The sequence below is a fragment of the Hibiscus syriacus genome, unplaced genomic scaffold (genome assembly GCF_006381635.1).
Source record: "Hibiscus syriacus cultivar Baekdansim isolate YM2019G1 unplaced genomic scaffold, ASM638163v2 tig00110044_pilon, whole genome shotgun sequence".
Taxonomy (NCBI): domain Eukaryota; kingdom Viridiplantae; phylum Streptophyta; class Magnoliopsida; order Malvales; family Malvaceae; genus Hibiscus; species Hibiscus syriacus.
The window spans coordinates 782,791-804,941 of record NW_024062574.1 but is presented as its reverse complement, the minus strand read 5'-3'; the positions used below and the strand labels follow the sequence as shown (position 1 = coordinate 804,941).

Sequence of the window (22,151 nt, the reverse complement as noted above, 5' to 3'; positions counted from 1 at the left end):
AAATCGTTTAATTATTTAAATAATTTTAATTAAGTCACTTGTTATAAATGTTAGTTAATAAAATTAGTATAACCATACATTCGATCTTTGTTATTTACATATTTTATAATTTTAATTTTAATTTAATTAAATAATTTTCTCTTAATCATGATCACACTCAAAATCTTGTGTATCTATTGTGTATAAATGCCAAACGACATCTAAATTGTTTCTGTATATAATATCAGTATATATACACAATTGAAGAAAGTCAGTGGGTTATGTTGAAGATGCTTACAAAAGGGCATCCCGGATTAAGCGAGCTAATACCCGAGACGATAACCGGCTAATCACCTCGGGAAGAACCCTGGCTGATATGCCTGGCAACACTGGAAGCAATTCCTGGATGACCCGGGAAACATTTACACCCTGTTTCGTGTTCAACAAAATGAAAATCAATTACTCAGACATGAATAACGAACCAATAATACTCTCTGAAAGAGCTGAAAGAGACGAGTTTCTTTGTAAATATTTGTTAAAGCGTAATGTCAAAATTAGCCTCCAACATTTATTTTATTACCTTAGTCTATTCTTTTTTCAGAGTATTTTATCCCTCAACGTTTCAATTTTTAGTTAAATTGGATGAAAATCATTAGTCGACTAATAGTCAAAGTACGTTGCTGACGTGACATTCTCACGTAATTAATTACGGATGTGTCACATGCTACGTCATCAACTTGGGTGGCGTGATATGTGACAGATCAACAATTTAACATATATGAAAATGCATGTCAATAATATGTGTGGATCGTTAGTTAACCAAAATTTTCCATCCAGTATGGATCATTTTGACCAAAAATTAAAATGCCAAGGGTTAAAGTGCTCAAACAAAGGGGCCAAAATGATTATTCAGACAAATATTGGGGACTAATTTTGACATTATGTCATTTGCTAAATAAAAGGTGCAAAGTTTGGAGTACCTGACTTGATGTCGTTGGTATAGAACTTCCCGCTGTTAAGAACTCGAGAATTTTTTGGACGTTATTTAATATAATTCTGTCTTCCTCCGTAACTGAAGGCAAAAGTCCTGCAGGCTTGAAGGGTCCGACTGTTGGAACCAAGCTAAATACCGGCGCAGCATTTCTCACTCCTAACACTGACAGTATTTGTACTAACTGTTCCCTGGTAAGTGCATCAATGCCCTTCACAATCTGTTTAACAAACACGAAAACATTAGTTAGATATCCGAGCAACCTCACACCGAAATGCCGTAACGAATCGGTAAGGATGATGAAGGTAAAACCATACATACATACATACATACATACACCAAAAGAGAAAGAAGAATATAAAGAACACAAAATGAGCAACTTTCTCGGAAAAATATTACCTCATCCAGAAGAAATTCACGGAAAAAATTCCCCCTCTCGGACAGCAAAAATGCTAAGGCTGCTCGGGTTTGAAGAGGCTGGTTTGATTGAGATGCACTTGGTAAAAATCTAGGGAAGGTAATATATGCTTGATTCTGTAGAAGGCCTAGTTCAGCCATATCTCCATTCATATTTTCCCCACCTCCACTTTTTGCTGCAGTTATGAAATTCTCAAAGGCTTGCATGACGTCGATGAATCTTTCGGCATCAAAAACACCTGATTTCCCATATATCGTGTAACGCAAAGCATTCCTCAGCCGCGGGGATTCATCGGTAAGCAATCTCTGTTCATAGAATATTATACATGGACACGATAAATGTTATAATCAGGAAAAGATGGACCGATTTATTAAGACGGCACAACAACAATGGTACGAATGTTTGCATTGTTTCATATTGTTCCTATCTAAATATCCATTGGTGATTGGTTAGCCACATGCTTATTTCACAACACAATTACACCTATAAATCAATTTACTTTCAAAAGACATAGTAAAGACAATATTCATACCTGTGCAATGTAGGGATAGGCCTCATCCACAATAGCAAATTCGGGATTGCCCACTAAAGCTATTCCTTCCAACACCCCTATTGCCCTAATAATAAGAGCAAAATAAGGAGGTATCCTAAATGGGTAATCAAATGTTATTTGTGCCAAATCAGCTGCCAGGTCCTGAAAGTTAATGTTTTTCGCGCCCCCGCCCTCAAGTGCTTGGTCAAAAACCTTTGCCAGAACAGGCAAGATTGGTTCTAAATTAACCCCATCAGGAATAAAACCGAGTTTAACAAAATCTTTAACTATTTGTTTATAGTCACGGTGAATAAGATGAGCAATTGCTTCGATCATTCCATATTTCTGATCATCTGTTAATTTTGTCACAAGACCTGTTACAACAGAAGTGAACTTTAAAATCTATAAAATAAAGACTTGATGAGTAAGGTATTCTCACAGTAACAACTTAGCATTTATATGCATGGTCAACATAAGATAAATAGTTTGTAAAGAGAAATACTAAATAACTATTGAAAGACAACCATATATCAATCTCTCAACAAAGAAGTAATTCAACCTATGCAATGCCATTAAACATGTTGACCAAAAAATATTCTCCAGTCTAAGCTTAAGATTAATTCTTACCAAAGTCAAGTATGGCTAGCTTTCCATCAGGAGTACGGATCAAGTTCCCAGGATGAGGGTCCGCATGGAAAAACCCAGTATCAAGCAACTGAAATCAAAATGAGGAAGCCACACGGATTAGATAATAAGCTTAGGTGTTTGTCTGATGTAGAACACTCAAATATCAAAAACAAAGAAATGTTTGGTGACCCATTTAATGAATTTTACACGACTTGTTAGTAGCAGTTATAAGTACCCAACAGTTGATAAGTGCAGAAAGGAAGGTGAAGACATACTTTGAGTGATGGTTATTGATGCACAAACAGTGCACATAGTAATATTTATGAAACACAGATAAATAGCCTTGCCAAAAGAAATGTGTATGAGAGATTCCTTCTCTCATCCTTCGATATAACTAGCTAAATGAAAGTGAATTTTAGAACTACAATTTGACTGCAACAAGTTACCAATTGCACAGGATAGGATTAAATATCTAAGGAATTGGCTAGTGGTTTAGAAATTAAAGCAGGAATGAATAACACTCCTAAATGTCCCAATATTTTCAGTACTGCCACTCTGATAAATTGAAACTCTCACGACCATTGCTGACATCACTACCCTTCTTATCATTAATAAGTTGAAGGATCAATATTTAACAGGAGAAGGCAACTAATCCCATTTTAACACTAATTATCCAAAACAAGTGACAAAAAAGTGGATGCACCCAGGAAAGATTGACGTGAAAGTCAAGTTTCTTCCTTGACCATATGTCCATTAGACATGAAGTAGGATGACAATTACCTGCTTTAGGTAGCATATGACTCCAACATTGACCAGTTCGCCAACATCACTTTCTGTACTTTGTGATAGCTTCTCTCCTTCAATCCATTCTGTAGTAAGAACCTTTCTGGATGTGTATTTGGCATAGGTCCTTGGAATAACAACCTGAAAACAAATTTTAAGAATCTATTGATTTCACTACATATTCTTACGAAACTAGCTAAAAAGAACAACTTGAAATAACATTTTTTAACCGAAATAGAATAATCATATGGGTTTCTCCAAAATCGGGAGCTACTTCAGCAGACATCATAAAGTAATACCTTAAAAAAATACCATACTAACCTGTGGAAGGTCTTTTCGCATCATTTCAGAAAATAGTTGTCCATTTTCACCCTCATTAACATAGTCTAGCTCCTCAAAAAATCGTGCAGCCCATTCATCAACCAACCCAACAACATCTATAGAGATCTGGAATGAATAAAGGAAAGCGAACAAAGAACAGGAAATTATCAACAGTACAGCTAAAGAATATCGAATCATCTTTATAAGAAGGAAAATGTAGTGCAAAAAGCTAAGCTTTAACATATATATTATATACCTGAGGAAACTTTCGAAGTGCCAGACCCAAGTTTCTTATGATGAACAAATCAACAGTCACTGTCTCAAGAACAAAAGGCCTCTGCACTTTGACAGCCACATGATCTCCATTCTCTTTCAAGCGTCCTTTATACACTTGTCCCAAAGATGCTGCCAAAAGTATCCCACAACAGTTCAAAAAATTTAAAGTTGGAATAGCAGGTAAAAACTAATAAAATTATCTCCATAATATAATATAAATAAATATGCATATATGTTTGTGTGTGTGTGTGTATGCAACATATTCAAGCTGAGATTACCAGCAGCTATTGGCGAAGAGGAAAGTTCAGAGTAGATTTCTTGCCATGGCTGACCAAGTTCCTCTTCAATAAGAGCCATTGCTATGTCATCTGGAAATGATGGAACCTTCACATATGTGGAAAGAAAAGTCAGTTAGAAACATATACTTACAATACACCCTTAAAGAAGTATAAAAATATACTAATGCTAACTAATAATATCCACATTACAGAATTTTTTTCAGCAGTTTAGGAGGGGGGGGAACTTTCACACTAAAATCTAAAAGCTGAAGTCTGTGAATGGTTTATGCATAAAGGGATGAAAAGTTGCAGAGACCAATCAAGAGGGCTCTGTCTCCGTCCAAACCAATTTCCCCGAAACCTATTGATTTGCAAATTGATATGGTATTAAAACCAATATATAAAATGCATGTCACGTTTTAAGTCTATAAAAATGGATTGACAATTTGGGCGCAACAAGTCATGCCATCCAATGAAGACATTTCTGAGGTTGAAGACTATAGAGGAATTCGTCCCAATTGTAAGACAACAAAATCTACAGGCATCAGAACTAATTGGCGGTCATGTTCTTGTGTTATTTATCTCTTGTAATAATGGTTCTAACGTAAGGATTAAATTTCTTCATTCCTGATAAATTACTTCTTTTGGAAACCTTTTGAAAAAAAAAACTGATTCAATATAATAACTTTGAAGGGAAAGAATGAAGAAATGCCAATTTGATAATTCTACCTTATCACAAAGCTTTTGCAGCTCAACCATTGCAGCAGGAGAAAGTATATCTGGTCGAATGCTCAATGCTTGCCCAAGCTTTATATATGCAGGGCCCAAAGAGGTAACTATTTCCCTTAATTCAATAGCTCTAGCCACTTCATTCTGTTAATAAAACAGAAACAAATTTGAATGAGAAAAAATATGCGTGGGTTTTGTCGCTAGCCACTTTAATGAAAGAACATCAAGGAGGGAGAGAGAATCATTTATAAAAAATTATGGCAATTAGCTCATTCAGAAATCAGAAGGTAACATGAAAAGTAGGTGATAAAGCATCACGTATTCACCTCTTTGACCTTCTTGTTTATCACATCCATAGCCAAACGTGAGAGGAAACCCCCAGCAACAGATAGTAACTGTATAACACGAGTTGAAACAGCACGAGGCCGTTTTCCCCAGTATGCAGAGATGCTAGCCGGATCATATACCAATGGTAAGAACTCACTGCTTTCATCAACCTAGGCAACGAGAAATTTTTTTATACACGACCAGCCAAAAATACAGCAGAATAAATAAATGGAACAGAGGCTAGAAACAGCAATCCGAACAGATGATTTCCGCCAAAACATCACTACACCTGCCCTAAGTTCATTAAACTCTTCTAAAGCTTTCAATATATTCCACTTTTTCAGAAATGAAATGAGCTGTCTACTCCCATGTACTAAAACATCCAGGTAAGAGAATAAACGTATACTATAATTCAAACATGACACAAATAAGATACAATCAAAGTATTTTTACCTCAACCAACCGAAGCTGAATATTGTTGTCAGCAAACTGTGAGTCTCGTAAATTTTGCCCACGAAGTCCTCTCATTAGTATAGCCAACTCTTCATTTTCTTCCATTTGTGCTCTCACTCTTTTTATTTCCTGCGAAACTTCTCCCATCCTCTGGTAGTTCAATTATCATCAAAGCATTAAGTAGAAGAATACTAAAACTTTTACAAAATAAATCATCATTGAAAATTGAAAACTCTATACTTATTAATAATCAATTTTCAGTAAAACCCAAATGAACAAACCTACCGAACTAATTTGATTTAATCATTAAGTAACCAAATTAATGATAAGTTAATAACAAAATCATCCTATATATATATATATGACATTAAACGTGTAATCTTTATTAGATTTATTTATATATGTTGAATTTTTTAACTTACTATAATCTTACTTTTTATATATTTTTAGCTTATAAATATTTATTAGATTGTTATACTTTATTTTTTGAAGGAAAAAATGAATATTTATATGCTGTTTTTAGCTGATGAATTACCCCGTTCATGGATTTTTTAGATGACGAGGACTTGGAGGAGCCGTTGAAGTTGTTGTTTGAAGGAGGAGGAGGAGGAGGAGACTGAGACGGCGCGTTACGACTTGGCTTAGGTTCGGTTGCTACGGCGCGAACCAGAACCGGTCTGGTTCGCGTACGAATAGACACACTGTTGGAGCGCGGAGAAGAGAAACGGACCGGATCGATACCACAGTAGACGAGCCGCGGCGGCGCTGCTACGTCCATGGCGGAATCGACTACGGGAACTCCTTGATAGAGGAAAAGGAAACGAACTCTAGAGAGAGATTGTTTTGATTTTCTGAATCTGAAGAATTTTGAGTGGAAAAGGAGAAAAAAAGTGCATTTCAACTCTTCTTCTTTTGTTTTCTGTTTTTAGTGAAAGGAGAGTCTGGCCGTCGGAGGAACACGTGGCGAAAGCTGGAGCAAGGAAAGCTCATTATTTAATATTTTAATGTTTTTATTACCTCTAAATTAATAACCGTTGGTTTCCCGCGAATGAGTGTGCGTAGTGCGACGAGGTGTGGAATTCATGTTTTCATTTTGGCTTAAATATAAAACAAGGTTCGAATTATAGCGTTTTTTTAGTAATTGTCTAAATTATTTTTTGAATGATCTTGATATATTACATTATAATTTTTATTATTTTAGGTGTTTGAATCGTGAACGACTTTAATTTTTTTCGTTAAGTAACATATGTTACAATATGATAATTTTAAAATTTATTTTTTAAGAAATATTAAAAATATTATTATATTTATAAAAAGAACTAGAAATTCTCTTAAATTATAAAAAAAAAACCACAAAATCCCTAAAATCCCCTAATTTGAACCCTAACCCGTCTCCTTTATACCCACACAATCACCGCCGCCAACATAGTCATTGCCATACTTCTAGTCATATGTCGTCGTAGTTGTTGCCGACTGACCGTTGGAATCAAATGAGATCGTGATTTTTATCCTAGAGTTCACGAAGTATTAAACGTCGATCCGTCGTCGATCAATCATGATTCATAGGGGTTTTGGTAGTCAGGGGAGGTGAGGTCGGATGGAGTTTCATCGACGGCAAAGACTGACGATCGATATAGATTTAAGGGTTGAAATGAAGATTTTTAAAATTTTGGGGTTATTTCAATTTTTTATGTTTTTTTAAAATATATTTTTTCTTATAATTTTATATAACTTTTTTAGAATCATCATATTATGACACGTGTCACTTAACGGATGAAATTAACGCCGTTGATGATCCGAGCATCTAAAGTGATAACATTTGTAACGTTAGGCACAAGGATTATTTAAAAAATAGTTTAGACACATACTCGTGAAAAAACACTATACTCTGAGCACTTATTTTATATTTAAACCTTTTATTTAATTAATTTTGGTTTTTTTAAGTAATATTAGAAATAGATCCGGCTAAGAAATACTTTAGTAAAATGAAAAATTAAATATTAATAATCCAAATTTTTAAATAAAAATAAATTGAAAGAATTGTTTCTATAAAATTTAAATATATATCTAAAATTTAATTTTAATTCATGAAAGAATTGTTTCTATAAAATTTAAAATTTAAAATATATAAAATTTAATTATGGTTTTTGTTACTAAGTTAGCATATGAATTTGACAAATTCCTCTTAAATTATACTTCATTTTTTTAAAAACTGATATTCAAACTTTAATTTTATCTTAAATAAATTTTGATTATGTGAAAATATAAGATTATATTATTAAAATTAAAAGTTATAAAAATATTAAAGAAATCAATATTTTTTTATCCCTTGTTCTCATATGTAATGGGGTAAGGGGGAGGTAAGATAGTAGGTTGCCCCCAACACTAGGTTGAGAGCAACTTCCGTAGGAGACCTCCGAATTATGAAATGCCCTCCATAGGACTCGATCCCACGACCTCAAGGTTAATAACCTTGTGCAACTGAAAGTAAATTTTTTTGAAGTACCAACTTAGAATCACATGCCTAGTTCATGTGCCAAATGCATATTTAAACCATTCTATAATAAATTTATATAACAATTAATTTAAATTAATCGATGAATAAATCAAATATTAATAAATAAATTAAAAATTGATTAAAGATTTTAATTTAAAAAAAACTAACTACAAAGAACAGTGACGGACACGTGATATAACGATTGATGACAAGGGAAGTTGTTTAGTGTTATTTTTCCGACCACATATAGAAGCAGAGATTTTTGGCTTTGCTCTCAAGACCAAGCAAAACCAATTTAATAACAACCTTAGCTTCCTATACTTTTATCTCGTGGAAGATTTATATATTATATATATATATATATATATATATATATATATAAATTTTTACTTGGTCAATTGATTTCGTTTGCCCTATTGTTATAAATAGGGTAAACTACAGATGGTCATCCTACTATTTTATTAAGTCTTTCGACTATTAAAAGTTACAAAATAGTTATTAGGCTATAGAGTGTTGCTTTGTTGAGTCCCTGACTATTAAAAGTTATAAAATGATCACCTGACTATTCATTATGTTCCAAATTCACCTTTTTCATTAAAAAAATGACAATATTCTATATTGAACGTTAACCTACTGACTATAATATAATAAAATATGATCATGAAATCTCAAAAACCTATCATATCTTAACCATTATATTAACGTCCAGCTTAGACAACCACCAATTTTTTTAACAAAAAAGGCGAGTTTTGAACATAATAAATGATCGAGTAACTATTTTGTAACTTTTAATAGTTGAAAGACTTAACAAAGTAATATTCTATAATCGGATGACTATTTTATAATTTTTTAAGTCGAAAATAAAGCAATACCGTACAGATAGTCGGGGACCATTTGTGTATTTTACCTTTATAAATAATAGAATATTAGAAATTAAGTTTAAAGAAAATATTAATCAAGAAAACGATCATCACAGATACACACCGTCAACCATCATATCAAAATGCACGAAATAATGCATTGGATCCAACATTGACAAACTTGTTCATCCTGAAAACTTGTATCAACTTATACAAAAGCTAATTTCCTCGTGACTGACTCGCAGGCCCGACCCAATACATGTGTCAGATGGGCCTTAGCCCAGGGCAACATGTTTGAGGGGGGCATCAGTTTTCTAGTGCTTATAGTGTGTATATATAAAAAATTAGCCCAAAGCATATAATATTGGGGTTGAACCTCAATTTCCTAAAACACGTATTTCTTATAGAAAAAATAATTTGATGAAATTCCAAATACCGAAAGAGAACAACAATCTTCTCAAGAAGCATTTCGAAAGGATTACTTTATTATTCTTGTAGATATGACTCTTGTTCAATTGGAAAGTAGATTTGAACAAATGTAATATTTCGAGTTTATATTTCGTTTTTTGTTTGATGGTTCAAAGTTAATTTCATTATTTGATGACGAACTAAAAAAAATGTTGTTTAAATCTTGAGTCTAATTTGACAAGTGGTGAAGAATTTGATATTGATGATAAAGATTTATTTATGGAGTTACAAATTTGCAGAAAATATTACTGACACTAAGGTGAAAGTCCACGGACATCTATTCAAATAATGGAGTTTGCAAGAAGAATGAATATGTTCCCTAATGTGTTGATAGCATATAAAATTTTGTTAACAGTACCGGTTACGGTTGCTTCCGCGGAAAGAAGTTTTTCAAAATTAAAGCTCTTTAAATCCTATCTTCGAAGCACAATAACTCAAGATAGATTGAACGGATTAACAATTCTAAGCATCTGTAACCCCCTAGACCCGGTCTGTGAGTTAGACTCAAACCTAAGTTGTCACATATCCCATTCAGAGGTTTTTTTTTTTTTTTTTTTATCTTACAATACATTATATTAATAATACAGATATGTCCAAAATTATAGCAAATACATGTCACCAAACATAACTGAAAAACATATAGAAATATATGTTCGTACAAAATAAGTAGTTGATTTCCACTGATGCCAAATCTGCTAGCTTACTGTCTGCTACTATCTGAAAAAGGGTAAAAACTACAGAATGAGCTAAAAAGCTCAGTGTGCTCCATACAGTATATAAGAAAAATATACAGATAAAATCTTTCAATGAAATCGGTTTATGCAATATGTTTTTTATTTTTATTTTTAAAACATGAACACTACCCCCATCCGTTCACATCATAGTTGTGTAGGTTCCCCAGAACCATACACCCAACCGCACATGCCATTTAGACCCTGAGCACAAAGCCGAGAAGTCTGCAGATAATCTTCCTTCAACAATACCCCCCCAAATGACAATGAATGTATTAAATTGAAAACAATGATTAATCACTTAAAACATAACAAATATTTCATACTTAGAAACCATATACAGAAATACGGAAATCAGAATTCAAATCAATAATTCAGATATCAGATAAGCAGATCTCAGAAATCGGTATGAAATACCTTAATTCAGAAGTTATATCAGAATATACAGCAAATCAAATATCAAATACTCGGTATTCAGATAAATTATTTAAATCAGTAATATAATACTGTTAGGAAACACACCTGTAACAGTCTGGGAAATCAGATAGGGAAGCCTATTACTGGGTATGTCGATCACGTTCTGCTGCAGCGCTAGACCCTACGAATTGGAAAAATCCTTATTGGAATCCTAATATAAATAATCTAAATATTATTTAAATAATATACTGAAACCTACGGGTAATTCTCGTATTACGCGGTTCAGACTGATCTGACGAATGGATAACACCGGACCTAATTGATCCTTGCTCAGGTGAAACACGAGTACCTTCATAAAATATTTTGTCGAATCAATTCCTTAACCAAAACTCTTAAAAATAATCAAAACATTAAGATACTAAGCCTTTTTGAGTTCACATGCTCGATTTGGGAATTTTGGGTCAGAATTTGGCAAAATAGACTTCGGAATCAAACTCAGGACGTCGAAAAACATAAAGTATGACCTTCTAAAATTTCGAATTCTTGGTCAAAATTAAAGTCAACGGTTTTGACTGACAATTTGGAGACTTTCGGGTTTGAATTTAGCAAAACGGACCCCAAAAACGGATTCGGGACGTCGAAAACTATCAGGATAGGTATTCTCGGTCGAAAACAAAGGTCGTTTAATAGCCGGTCAAAGCCGGTCAAAGTTCTGGTCAAAGTAGGTCAACAAACTTTCAAACATTTTACACAAATAGCACCATTTTCAAATTAATTCCCAAAATATTATTTTTTTTCGAAAAATTACTAAAATAGCACCCATTTCGAATTAATTCTCAGAATAGCACCAAAACCGAATTAATTCCCAGAATAGCACCAGTCAACGATCAACGGTCAACGGGTCGGGTCAACGGTCGGGTAAACGGGTCGGGTCGGGTAAACTGGTCGGGTCGGGTAAACGGGTCGTGACCGGTCAAACCGGTCAAAACCGGTTCAAAACCGGTTAAACCGGTCAAAACCAGTTTCCAACGTTCACTCGCCTGCGGCGGCGCGTGTGGGCGCGTGCGACGTCCTCCGGGGCTCTAAAAATCACGGAAAAATTTCTAAAAATTATTTTGAGCGATTTCGAGATACTTACAAAGATCGGTTCAAATTTTTGAACGGCGGAGAGCTCGATTTCGACTCGGCCGAATCTTTGACTGATCCACCTCCCCACGCGCCGCCGTCAACGGAGATCGAGGATGACACCGGCGGACTCGGAACGGCACAAGGAACGCGATGGTGCGGGAGGTGTCGTAAACGGAGCAACGATCAGCGATGAATTTAAGATTTTCTCGGCGATTTAGCTAAAAAAATACATCGAGACTTTGACTGGAAATTCCCGGCGTTTGGCAGCGTTTCGCTTCAATTAATCTAAGGGATTTGTTCCTCGCTCGATGATGAACACGATGGTGTTTTCAAAACAATGATCGGAGGTCGGACGACGTCAGGATCGTGGTTGAAAGTTGAGATGCGTGGGGGTAAAAACTTAGCAAATTGTTCTGGTATGAAACCAGAATCAATTTGCACGCATATAAGAAGAAGAACAATCTGCCGACACTCCTTGGCATTATTCAGTGATTGGTCACTGAATTTCCTCCACTTTTTAAAACATGCTACAAGTTTTAAAAACTTCCAATTAAATCCTCAAATTTCACCAATTAACTTAATTAAAACCCCAAATTACAATTATATATTTTTTTTTCAATTTTTCGGGTTGTTACAATTCTCCCACTCTACAAGAAATTTCTTCCTCGAAATTTACCTTATGAAAATAGATGCGGAAATTGAATCTCCATTGACTCCAACGTCTCCCAAGTAGCTTCTGAGGGGCTACGATTACTCCATTGAACTTTAACCATTGGGATACGCCTATTCCGAAGAACTGGTTCATCTCTCTCTAAAACCTGAACAGGCTCCTCTTCATATGACAAATCAGGTCTCAGCTCTACCTCATCAACCTGAATGATGTGATCTGGATCTGGACGGTATCGCCTCAACATAGAAACATGAAAAACATCATGAATACGACTGAGCTGGGAAGGCAACTCAAGCTGATAAGCAACAGGTCCAACTTTCTTCAGAATACGATACGGCCCAATAAATCGAGGACTCAGTTTACCTTTACGTCCAAATCTCAATACATTCTTCCATGGAGATACCTTGAGAAAAACCTGATCTCCAACCTCAAACTCGATATCCTTACGTCGCTTATCTGCGTATGACTTCTGCCTATCAAATGACTCCCTTAAGCGATCACGGATCAGTCTAACAGTATCTTCAGTCTCTCGTACCAAGTCTGGACCCAAAGTTTTTCTATCATGCAACTCTGTCCAACATATAGGAGTACGACATCTACGTCCATACAGAGCCTCATACGGTGCCATGCGAATACTTGTCTGATAACTATTATTGTAAGCAAACTCAGCTAATGGCAAGAAATCTTCCCAACTACCACGGAAATCAATCACACAGCCCCGTAACATATCCTCCAACACCTGAATCACTCGCTCAGACTGTCCATCAGTTTGAGGATGAAAAGCTGTACTGAAATTCAAACGAGTACCCATAGCCTCATGCAAAGCTTTCCAGAACCTGGAAGTGAATCTCGGATCTCGATCAGATATGATAGACAACGGAACACCATGAAGTCTAACGATCTCAGAAATGTACAACTTAGCCAGTTTATCCAGAGAATAATTAACCCGAACAGGGATAAAGTGCGCTGACTTGGTGAGTCGATCAACAATCACCCAGATAGAATCCTTTTTGGAAGGAGTTAGAGGAAGACCAGTAACGAAGTCCATCGTAATACGCTCCCATTTCCACTCAGGAATCTTAATTGACTGTAACAATCCAGATGGATGCTGATGCTCTGCCTTAACCTGCTGACAAGTCAAACACCTCGCCACAAAATCTGAAATATTTTTCTTCATACCAGTCCAAAAGTAGCGCTCTTTGAGATTATTGTACATTTTGTCCCCACCAGGATGCATAGCATAAGGACTACTATGAGCCTCCTGAAGAATAACTCGTTTCAACTCATCATCTTTAGGGACGCAGTAACGACTGTGAAAACACAAAATACCATCCTGATCCACAGTATACTCCGAACTCGATCCTTGCTTAACTTGTTCAATAATAGGAAGCAACGAGCTATCAAGGAGTTGTTTGGCCTTAATCTCCTTGGCCAAAGTAGGTTTAACTTGTAGCTCCGCTAACAGACTGTTATCATCAAATAAGCTCAAGTTGGCAAATAAGGCTCTGAGATCTGATATCGCCTTACGGCTCAAGGCGTCTGCCACTACATTAGCCTTTCCTGGATGATATTCTATCTCTAGATCATAGTCCTTTAGAAGTTCTAACCAGCGACGTTGTCTCAAATTTAATTCTTTCTGAGTAAGTAGATACTTCAGACTCTTATGATCAGTATACATATAACACTTCTCTCCGTAGAGGTAGTGTCTCCAGATCTTTAAAGCGAAAACCACAGCAGCTAATTCCAGATCGTGAGTAGGATAGTTACACTCATGCGGCCTTAATTGACGTGACGCATAAGCGACAACCTTCCTATCTTGCATCAAAACACATCCTAATCCAGAATGAGAAGCATCACTGTAGACAGAAAAATCCTTCCCAGATTCAGGCTGAATCAACACTGGGGCTTGAGTTAAAACAGTCTTCAATTTCTCAAAGCTAGATTGTTGGTCTTCAGACCAGACAAATGGAACATCTTTCCTCAATAGTTTCGTCAGAGGAGCTGCAATAAGGGAGAACCCCTCAGCGAAACGACGGTAGTAACCAGCTAAACCCAAGAAACTACGGATCTCAGAGACGTTCCTGGGTTGCTTCCAGTTCAGAATAGCCTCCACTTTGCTCGGATCCACCTGAATACCATTAGCAGAGACGATATGTCCAAGAAAAGTCACTTCGCTGAGCCAGAATTCACACTTGCTCAACTTAGCATATAGCTTATTCTCCCTTAGAGTCTGAAGAACAATCCTTAAATGCTCCTCATGTTCTGCTTCACTTCTAGAATACACCAGTATGTCATCAATGAATACAACTACAAACTGGTCCAAATAAGGTCGAAATACCCTATGCATCAGATCCATAAAAGCAGCAGGGGCATTAGTTAACCCGAATGACATCACTAAAAACTCATAATGCCCATATCGAGTACGGAAAGCAGTCTTCGGAATATCCGAATCTTTCACTTTAAGTTGATAATAACCAGATCTTAAGTCTATCTTTGAAAAGATAGAAGCCCCTCGAAATTGGTCAAATAGATCGTCGATTCTGGGCAGAGGATATTTGTTTTTCACCGTGAGCTTGTTCAGTTTCCTATAATCGATACAGAGTCTCAACGTCCCATCTTTCTTCTTGACAAAGAGAACTGGGGCTCCCCACGGTGATACACTGAGTCGGATAAATCCCCTGTCCAACAACTCCTGGAGTTGAACTTTCAGTTCCTTAAGCTCCTTTGGGGCCATACGATAAGGAGCCATTGAAATCGGGGTAGAACCAGAATAGACTTCAATCTTAAACTCGACTTCTCTATCTGGAGGTAATCCAGGCAACTCCTCGGGAAAAACATCGGGAAAGTCTTTGACAATTCGGATGCCTTCAATATCAGATTGCGATCTCCTAGTGTCCAAAATATAAGCAAGAAACGCCTCGAAACCTTTCCTGATCATCTTCTCCGCTACCAAGGCAGACACAACATTCGTCAGAAATCCACGTCGTTCCCCGATCATTACAATCTTTCGATTATCTGGGGTCTTCAGAACAACTCTCTTAGTCTCAAAATCAATATTTACTCGATGTTTGTCCAACCAATCTACACCGAGAATCAAATCAAACTCTTCAAAGGGTAACTCTATCAGGTCAGCCAGAAAAATCTCCCCATTGATCTCTATAGGGCACTCTCTAAAAATACAATCCAACACGATGGATTTGCCTAAGGGGCTTTGAACTATCACTGAACGCTCAGTATTCTCAACAGGAATATTTAGACCCTCAGAAACGGAATGTGATACATAGGAATTTGTAGAGCCACTATCAAACAATGCAAAGTATGGAACTGAATGAATAGTAACAGTACCTGCAGTCACATTAGGCCCATCTCGATCTTGTCGAAGTCTAGCAGTGTAAACCAATGCAGGTTGTCTAGCCTCAGATCTGACTGGACCCCTACTCTGAGATGCTCGGCCTCTATTAGCCGATCCAGGTGCTCTCTCCTGAGTACGACCACCTACAGGAGTCTGAACAGTACTCTGAGTACGAGCGGGAGTACGAGCTGGTGTTTGAACTGTAGAAACTGACACTGTGCAATCCCTTATAATATGGTCACTAGAACCACATCTAAAACATGTGCCAAATTTTCTTCTGCATTCCCCAAGATGATGTTTCCCACAGTAATCACATGTCTGCAAAGGTTGCAACCCAGAAGATTCACCATGTCTAGTAGACTGAAAAGTTGAAGCACCAGATGCAACAGGTCTGACACTCGCACCGCCTCTCTGAAAGGAATCACCCCTGCCTCTCTTGCTAGGATGTGCAGAAGAATTAACAGAACCAGAAGGCCTCCTGAATCGGGTTTGAGCTCGATCACTATCTCTCTTGTGCTCCATACCCAGTCGCTCTATTTCCTCAGCAGTCTTGGCTATCTCAACCAAAGCATCAAAATTCCTCTCTCGGTGAGTAGCGACTCGACTCCTGATTTCATAACTGAGTCCATTCTCGAACCTCAAGCATCGATCTGTCTCAGTATCCACAAGTCCAGGAGCATATCGGCTCAATCGGATAAATTCAACCTCATAATCCATAACAGACATATTACCCTGCTCCAGATTCTGAAACTCCTGGCGTCGCTCCTGCAGATATCTCTCTCCGATGTAGCGACTCCGGAAGCGCGTCTTGAAAAGATCCCATGTTAATTGGTTCCTCGGAATACTACCAGAAATGGATTGCCACCATCTGAAGCTTTCTTTCTTCAACATAGTTAGGGCCCCCTTTAACTTTTGCTCAGGTCTGAGGTCCATCTCATCCATAATCCTCTCTGTGTCCTCCAGCCAATACTCAGCGTCTGTCGGAGGTCCACCAGTAATACCCTCAAATGGTACTACACCAGCAGCAACCAGAGAATTTGAAATCTCCACTGCCGTCATGTTACTAGGGGCTCTAGCAGCTCTCTGAAACATGCGGAAGATAGCTCTATTAATGGCGTCTTCATTCATCTCAGAATCCTCATCTTCAGTGACGGGAGGGTCTCCCATAGGAGTAAACTGATCATCATGAGAAAGAGTCGGATCTACTTGCGGAACAGGAGGATCACGTGGTGATATCGGATCGTCTATCGTAACAGAAGGTCGAGTGACTCGCCCTCTACCACGTCCACGTCCTGTCCTACGACCTCTAGCAGCATTCATCATTGGATCTATAAGGCTCTACAGAAAGAATTTGAAACATGTGTCACATTAGCATCAGGGATCTCGAGAAAACTTTAAATCATAATATAAGGTGACATTTTTTTTTCTTCTTAAAAATCCAAAATTTAGGACCCATGTACAGTCCGAGTGTTTAAAACCGAAAGCTCTGATACCACCAAATGTAACCCCCTAGACCCGGTCTGTGAGTTAGACTCAAACCTAAGTTGTCACATATCCCATTCAGAGGTTTTTTTTTTTTTTTTATCTTACAATACATTATATTAATAATACAGATATGTCCAAAATTATAGCAAATACATGTCACCAAACATAACTGAAAAACATATAGAAATATATGTTCGTACAAAATAAGTAGTTGATTTCCACTGATGCCAAATCTGCTAGCTTACTGTCTGCTACTATCTGAAAAAGGGTAAAAACTACAGAATGAGCTAAAAAGCTCAGTGTGCTCCATACAGTATATAAGAAAAATATACAGATAAAATCTTTCAATGAAATCGGTTTATGCAATATGTTTTTATTTTTATTTTTAAAACATGAACACTAACCCCATCCGTTCACATCATAGTTGTGTAGGTTCCCCAGAACCATACACCCAACCGCACATGCCATTTAGACCCTGAGCACAAAGCCGAGAAGTCTGCAGATAATCTTCCTTCAACAATACCCCCCCCAAATGACAATGAATGTATTAAATTGAAAACAATGATTAATCACTTAAAACATAACAAATATTTCATACTTAGAAACCATATACAGAAATACGGAAATCAGAATTCAAATCAATAATTCAAATATCAGATAAGCAGATCTCAGAAATCGGTATGAAATACCTTAATTCAGAAGTTATATCAGAATATACAGCAAATCAAATATCAAATACTCGGTATTCAGATAAATTATTTAAATCAGTAATATAATACTGTTAGGAAACACACCTGTAACAGTCTGGGAAATCAGATAGGGAAGCCTATTACTGGGTATGTCGATCACGTTCTGCTGCAGCGCTAGACCCTACGAATTGGAAAAATCCTTATTGGAATCCTAATATAAATAATCTAAATATTATTTAAATAATATACTGAAACCTACGGGTAATTCTCGTATTACGCGGTTCAGACTGATCTGACGAATGGATAACACCGGACCTAATTGATCCTTGCTCAGGTGAAACACGAGTACCTTCATAAAATATTTTGTCGAATCAATTCCTTAACCAAAACTCTTAAAATAATCAAAACATTAAGATACTAAGCCTTTTTGAGTTCACATGCTCGATTTGGGAATTTTGGGTCAGAATTTGGCAAAATAGACTTCGGAATCAAACTCAGGACGTCGAAAAACATAAAGTATGACCTTCTAAAATTTCAAATTCTTGGTCAAAATTAAAGTCAACGGTTTTGACTGACAATTTGGAGACTTTCGGGTTTGAATTTAGCAAAACGGACCCCAAAAACGGATTCGGGACGTCGAAAACTATCAGGATAGGTATTCTCGGTCGAAAACAAAGGTCGTTTAATAGCCGGTCAAAGCCGGTCAAAGTTCTGGTCAAAGTAGGTCAACAAACTTTCAAACATTTTACACAAATAGCACCATTTTCAAATTAATTCCCAAAATATTATTTTTTTTCGAAAAATTACTAAAATAGCACCCATTTCGAATTAATTCTCAGAATAGCACCAAAACCGAATTAATTCCCAGAATAGCACCGGTCAACGGTCAACGGTCAACGGGTCGGGTCAACGGTCGGGTAAACGGGTCGGGTCGGGTAAACTGGTCGGGTCGGGTAAACGGGTCGTGACCGGTCAAACCGGTCAAAACCGGTTCAAAACCGGTTAAACCGGTCAAAACCAGTTTCCAACGTTCACTCGCCTGCGGCGGCGCGTGTGGGCGCGTGCGATGTCCTCCGGGGCTCTAAAAATCACGGAAAAATTTCTAAAAATTATTTTGAGCGATTTCGAGATACTTACAAAGATCGGTTCAAATTTTTGAACGGCGGAGAGCTCGATTTCGACTCGGCCGAATCTTTGACTGATCCACCTCCCCACGCGCCGCCGTCAACGGAGATCGAGGATGACACCGGCGGACTCGGAACGGCACAAGGAACGCGATGGTGCGGGAGGTGTCGTAAACGGAGCAACGATCAGCGATGAATTTAAGATTTTCTCGGCGATTTAGCTAAAAAAATACATCGAGACTTTGACTGGAAATTCCCGGCGTTTGGCAGCGTTTCGCTTCAATTAATCTAAGGGATTTGTTCCTCGCTCGATGATGAACACGATGGTGTTTTCAAAACAATGATCGGAGGTCGGACGACGTCAGGATCGTGGTTGAAAGTTGAGATGCGTGGGGGTAAAAACTTAGCAAATTGTTCTGGTATGAAACCAGAATCAATTTGCACGCATATAAGAAGAAGAACAATCTGCCGACACTCCTTGGCATTATTCAGTGATTGGTCACTGAATTTCCTCCACTTTTTAAAACATGCTACAAGTTTTAAAAACTTCCAATTAAATCCTCAAATTTCACCAATTAACTTAATTAAAACCCCAAATTACAATTATATATTTTTTTTTTCAATTTTTCGGGTTGTTACACATCGAAAGTCAATTTTTACAAAGTCTTGATTATTGTAAAATAATAGAGGTTTTTGCTTCAAAAAATGCACGAAGGCATCGTTTTAGGTGATATTTGTAGCCTTGTAGGTTTTGGTTTGTATTAGTAATGATATTGTTTGACTATAATTTCTATTACATTTTCGTTTTAAAAAAATTATTTATGTTTTGTCTATTAGACGGTACAAGTATAGGGACATAAAATTATTATCTCGTTCAGGACATTAAAACTCATTAGACCGACCCTGCTGACTTGAACACCTAAAACACCACGAACTCAAGACAACCGAGTCACCATTGACTCGATATGCACGAGTCTTCCTCGACTCGAAGCAACCTCCCCCAAGGAAGGTCCAAGCCTGGTATTTACTATATATAGTCATAGGCATTTGTGTATTTGGAGACATCACTATTATGATGTATCTAATAAGAACTAAGAATCAAAGCAACACAGTAGGAAAACTAAGAAATGCAGAGACATTCGAGTATTTCTCCATTACAACATCTGAGAAGAAACGATTAATGGACATATATCTATTGTAGGAAGCTCGAACTATGACCTATACAATCAAACAAGATACAATGTCTCCATCTATCCTACTATATGGCAAGCAAAGGGAGAAATGCGCACCTTAAAACAACAAAGTAAAGCAAACCAATCTATCAAGACAATCGAGTCAGCATTGCAGAAAAGTGTTGGAACAAAGGAAATCCGAGGCAGATTAACAATTGAAGCCATGGCAGACTGACAGCACGATGATGAGAATCAAGCCAATGAGGATACCCAGAACAATCAATTTTATCTTCATATTCTGAAGCCACGTCTTTGTTCTCATCTTTGTTCCCTGCTGCCTAAATTCTTGGGCCTGTAATCCAATTTTAAGTTCAATGCATCGTACTTTTTGCGTTTAACATTTATCGGAGTTAAATGCATTATATGACGTATCAAAATAAGAGGCATAAAGAGACCATGGTAGACAATATTTATAATAGAAAACTTAGACCAAGAATTATAATGGTTTCTAGAACTGAAGAGGAAACAACTTGATCAAAGCACAAAGAAGCCATTGTTTTGGTCGTCCATAAAATGTGGTTTAAATAGGAGTATAGGGCTAACCTGTGAGCGAAGGTTCTCAGTTTTATCCACCAGCAACTCAATCTTCTCACCACGATCAAGGACCTGGTCAAAGAAAAGTGTTATTAATGAAAGAAAACAACATGCTACAAGCAACACACCTGAAGTTTCATTTTGCTTTGTATGCCATGGTTTTAAAAGTTGTAAGCATCTTGCCGTGTTTTAACCCTCAAACTACACCTAGAACAGTGATATAATTAGCAGCAACCTATTACCTTCTCAATGTTTTCCATCATAACACCCTTGACTTCAGAAACTTGAGCTTTCACTTTAGCAAGCTTGCTGATCTCTTCAGGATTGTCCACACAGTACTGCATTTGCTCCTTCAGTTTGGACCTATTATGTACAAAGAGCTATGCATGTATCCAAGAAGTCAAAAAGTAAATCTATAAGAAGAAACAAAGAGAGATAGATACCCAAATTCTCTATTCAGGCTTTTGCCCGTAGCAGTTGCAGCCTTCCCTCCTCCATATCTCTTGTTGAAGTCTTCCTTAACTCTCTCCAGAAATGCAATCGGAACTTGCCTGCCAACAGATTCAACAACAACTACACAGTAGGCTGCAGAACCAAAAGTAATTCATAAACATTAGTACACGAAACATGAATTTAAGAAGTTATGAGTTAGAAAAAAAATAAAAATTTGCTCTTGATTCATTTCCCACCGAAGCCAAGTTCAACAAAATCATACCAGAAATCCAGCATGTAGATCTATGATTAAAACAACTTTAGGAAAGGAATATCTCCCCTTTCTCACTATGAAAGCAATCCGTTATGCAAACATCCTATAGCTTCAATATCAATATGAACACTCTAGCACCCAAATAGCAGCCAAATGAAAGCAGGCAGCTGCAATGTATAAATGAGAGTAGCATGGATAAGCCCCATTAATGGGTATGCCTAGAAGGTGATATGATGATCATGACAGCGCACGCTATTGTAAAATGTGAAACTAGGAGTTCGATTTTTCTTTTCTCCTTGTTTGTTACTGATTATCTCTTCACAAGATCCCCTTGCTTACCAGCATTGTTCTTACTTTCTATTTATTAAGCATTCATTCCGTACCACCAACATGGAAACCAGATGCAGAGCACATTCATGGCTCATGCACACAGATATTAACAGACGAGGGAAAAAAACAACAACATGAAATGCAGCTAGCTAGGGGGCAGGCATAGAAGCAACAATTAAAATAAAGCCTCCAGCAGGCCCAAATCTTGCAAATT

General features: G+C 37.0%; 2 protein-coding genes across 2 annotated transcripts; both read right to left on the bottom strand.

The window, feature by feature from the left end:
- Positions 1 to 235: 235 nt before the first annotated feature.
- On the bottom strand, positions 236 to 6,596 carry LOC120213755 (uncharacterized protein sll0005-like). The gene is made up of 13 exons (XM_039211811.1): positions 6,250 to 6,596; positions 5,715 to 5,864; positions 5,261 to 5,431; positions 4,935 to 5,078; positions 4,206 to 4,311; positions 3,908 to 4,056; positions 3,652 to 3,777; positions 3,328 to 3,471; positions 2,548 to 2,635; positions 1,921 to 2,294; positions 1,370 to 1,693; positions 960 to 1,190; positions 236 to 408 (listed from the first exon to the last, which is right to left on the bottom strand). Exons 1-13 carry the CDS (start codon positions 6,490 to 6,492, stop codon positions 274 to 276), a joined length of 2,385 nt encoding a protein of 794 aa, XP_039067742.1. The 5' UTR covers positions 6,493 to 6,596; the 3' UTR covers positions 236 to 273.
- Positions 1,088 to 21,504, bottom strand: LOC120213756 (vesicle-associated membrane protein 721-like). Its single transcript, XM_039211813.1, has 6 exons — positions 21,345 to 21,504; positions 21,144 to 21,264; positions 20,911 to 20,973; positions 20,348 to 20,659; positions 17,127 to 17,129; positions 1,088 to 1,101 (listed from the first exon to the last, which is right to left on the bottom strand). The coding sequence occupies exons 2-4, from the start codon at positions 21,243 to 21,245 to the stop codon at positions 20,516 to 20,518; spliced, it is 309 nt and encodes a 102-aa protein (XP_039067744.1). The 5' UTR covers positions 21,246 to 21,264; positions 21,345 to 21,504; the 3' UTR covers positions 1,088 to 1,101; positions 17,127 to 17,129; positions 20,348 to 20,515.
- Between the last annotated feature and the right edge of the window lie 647 nt (positions 21,505 to 22,151).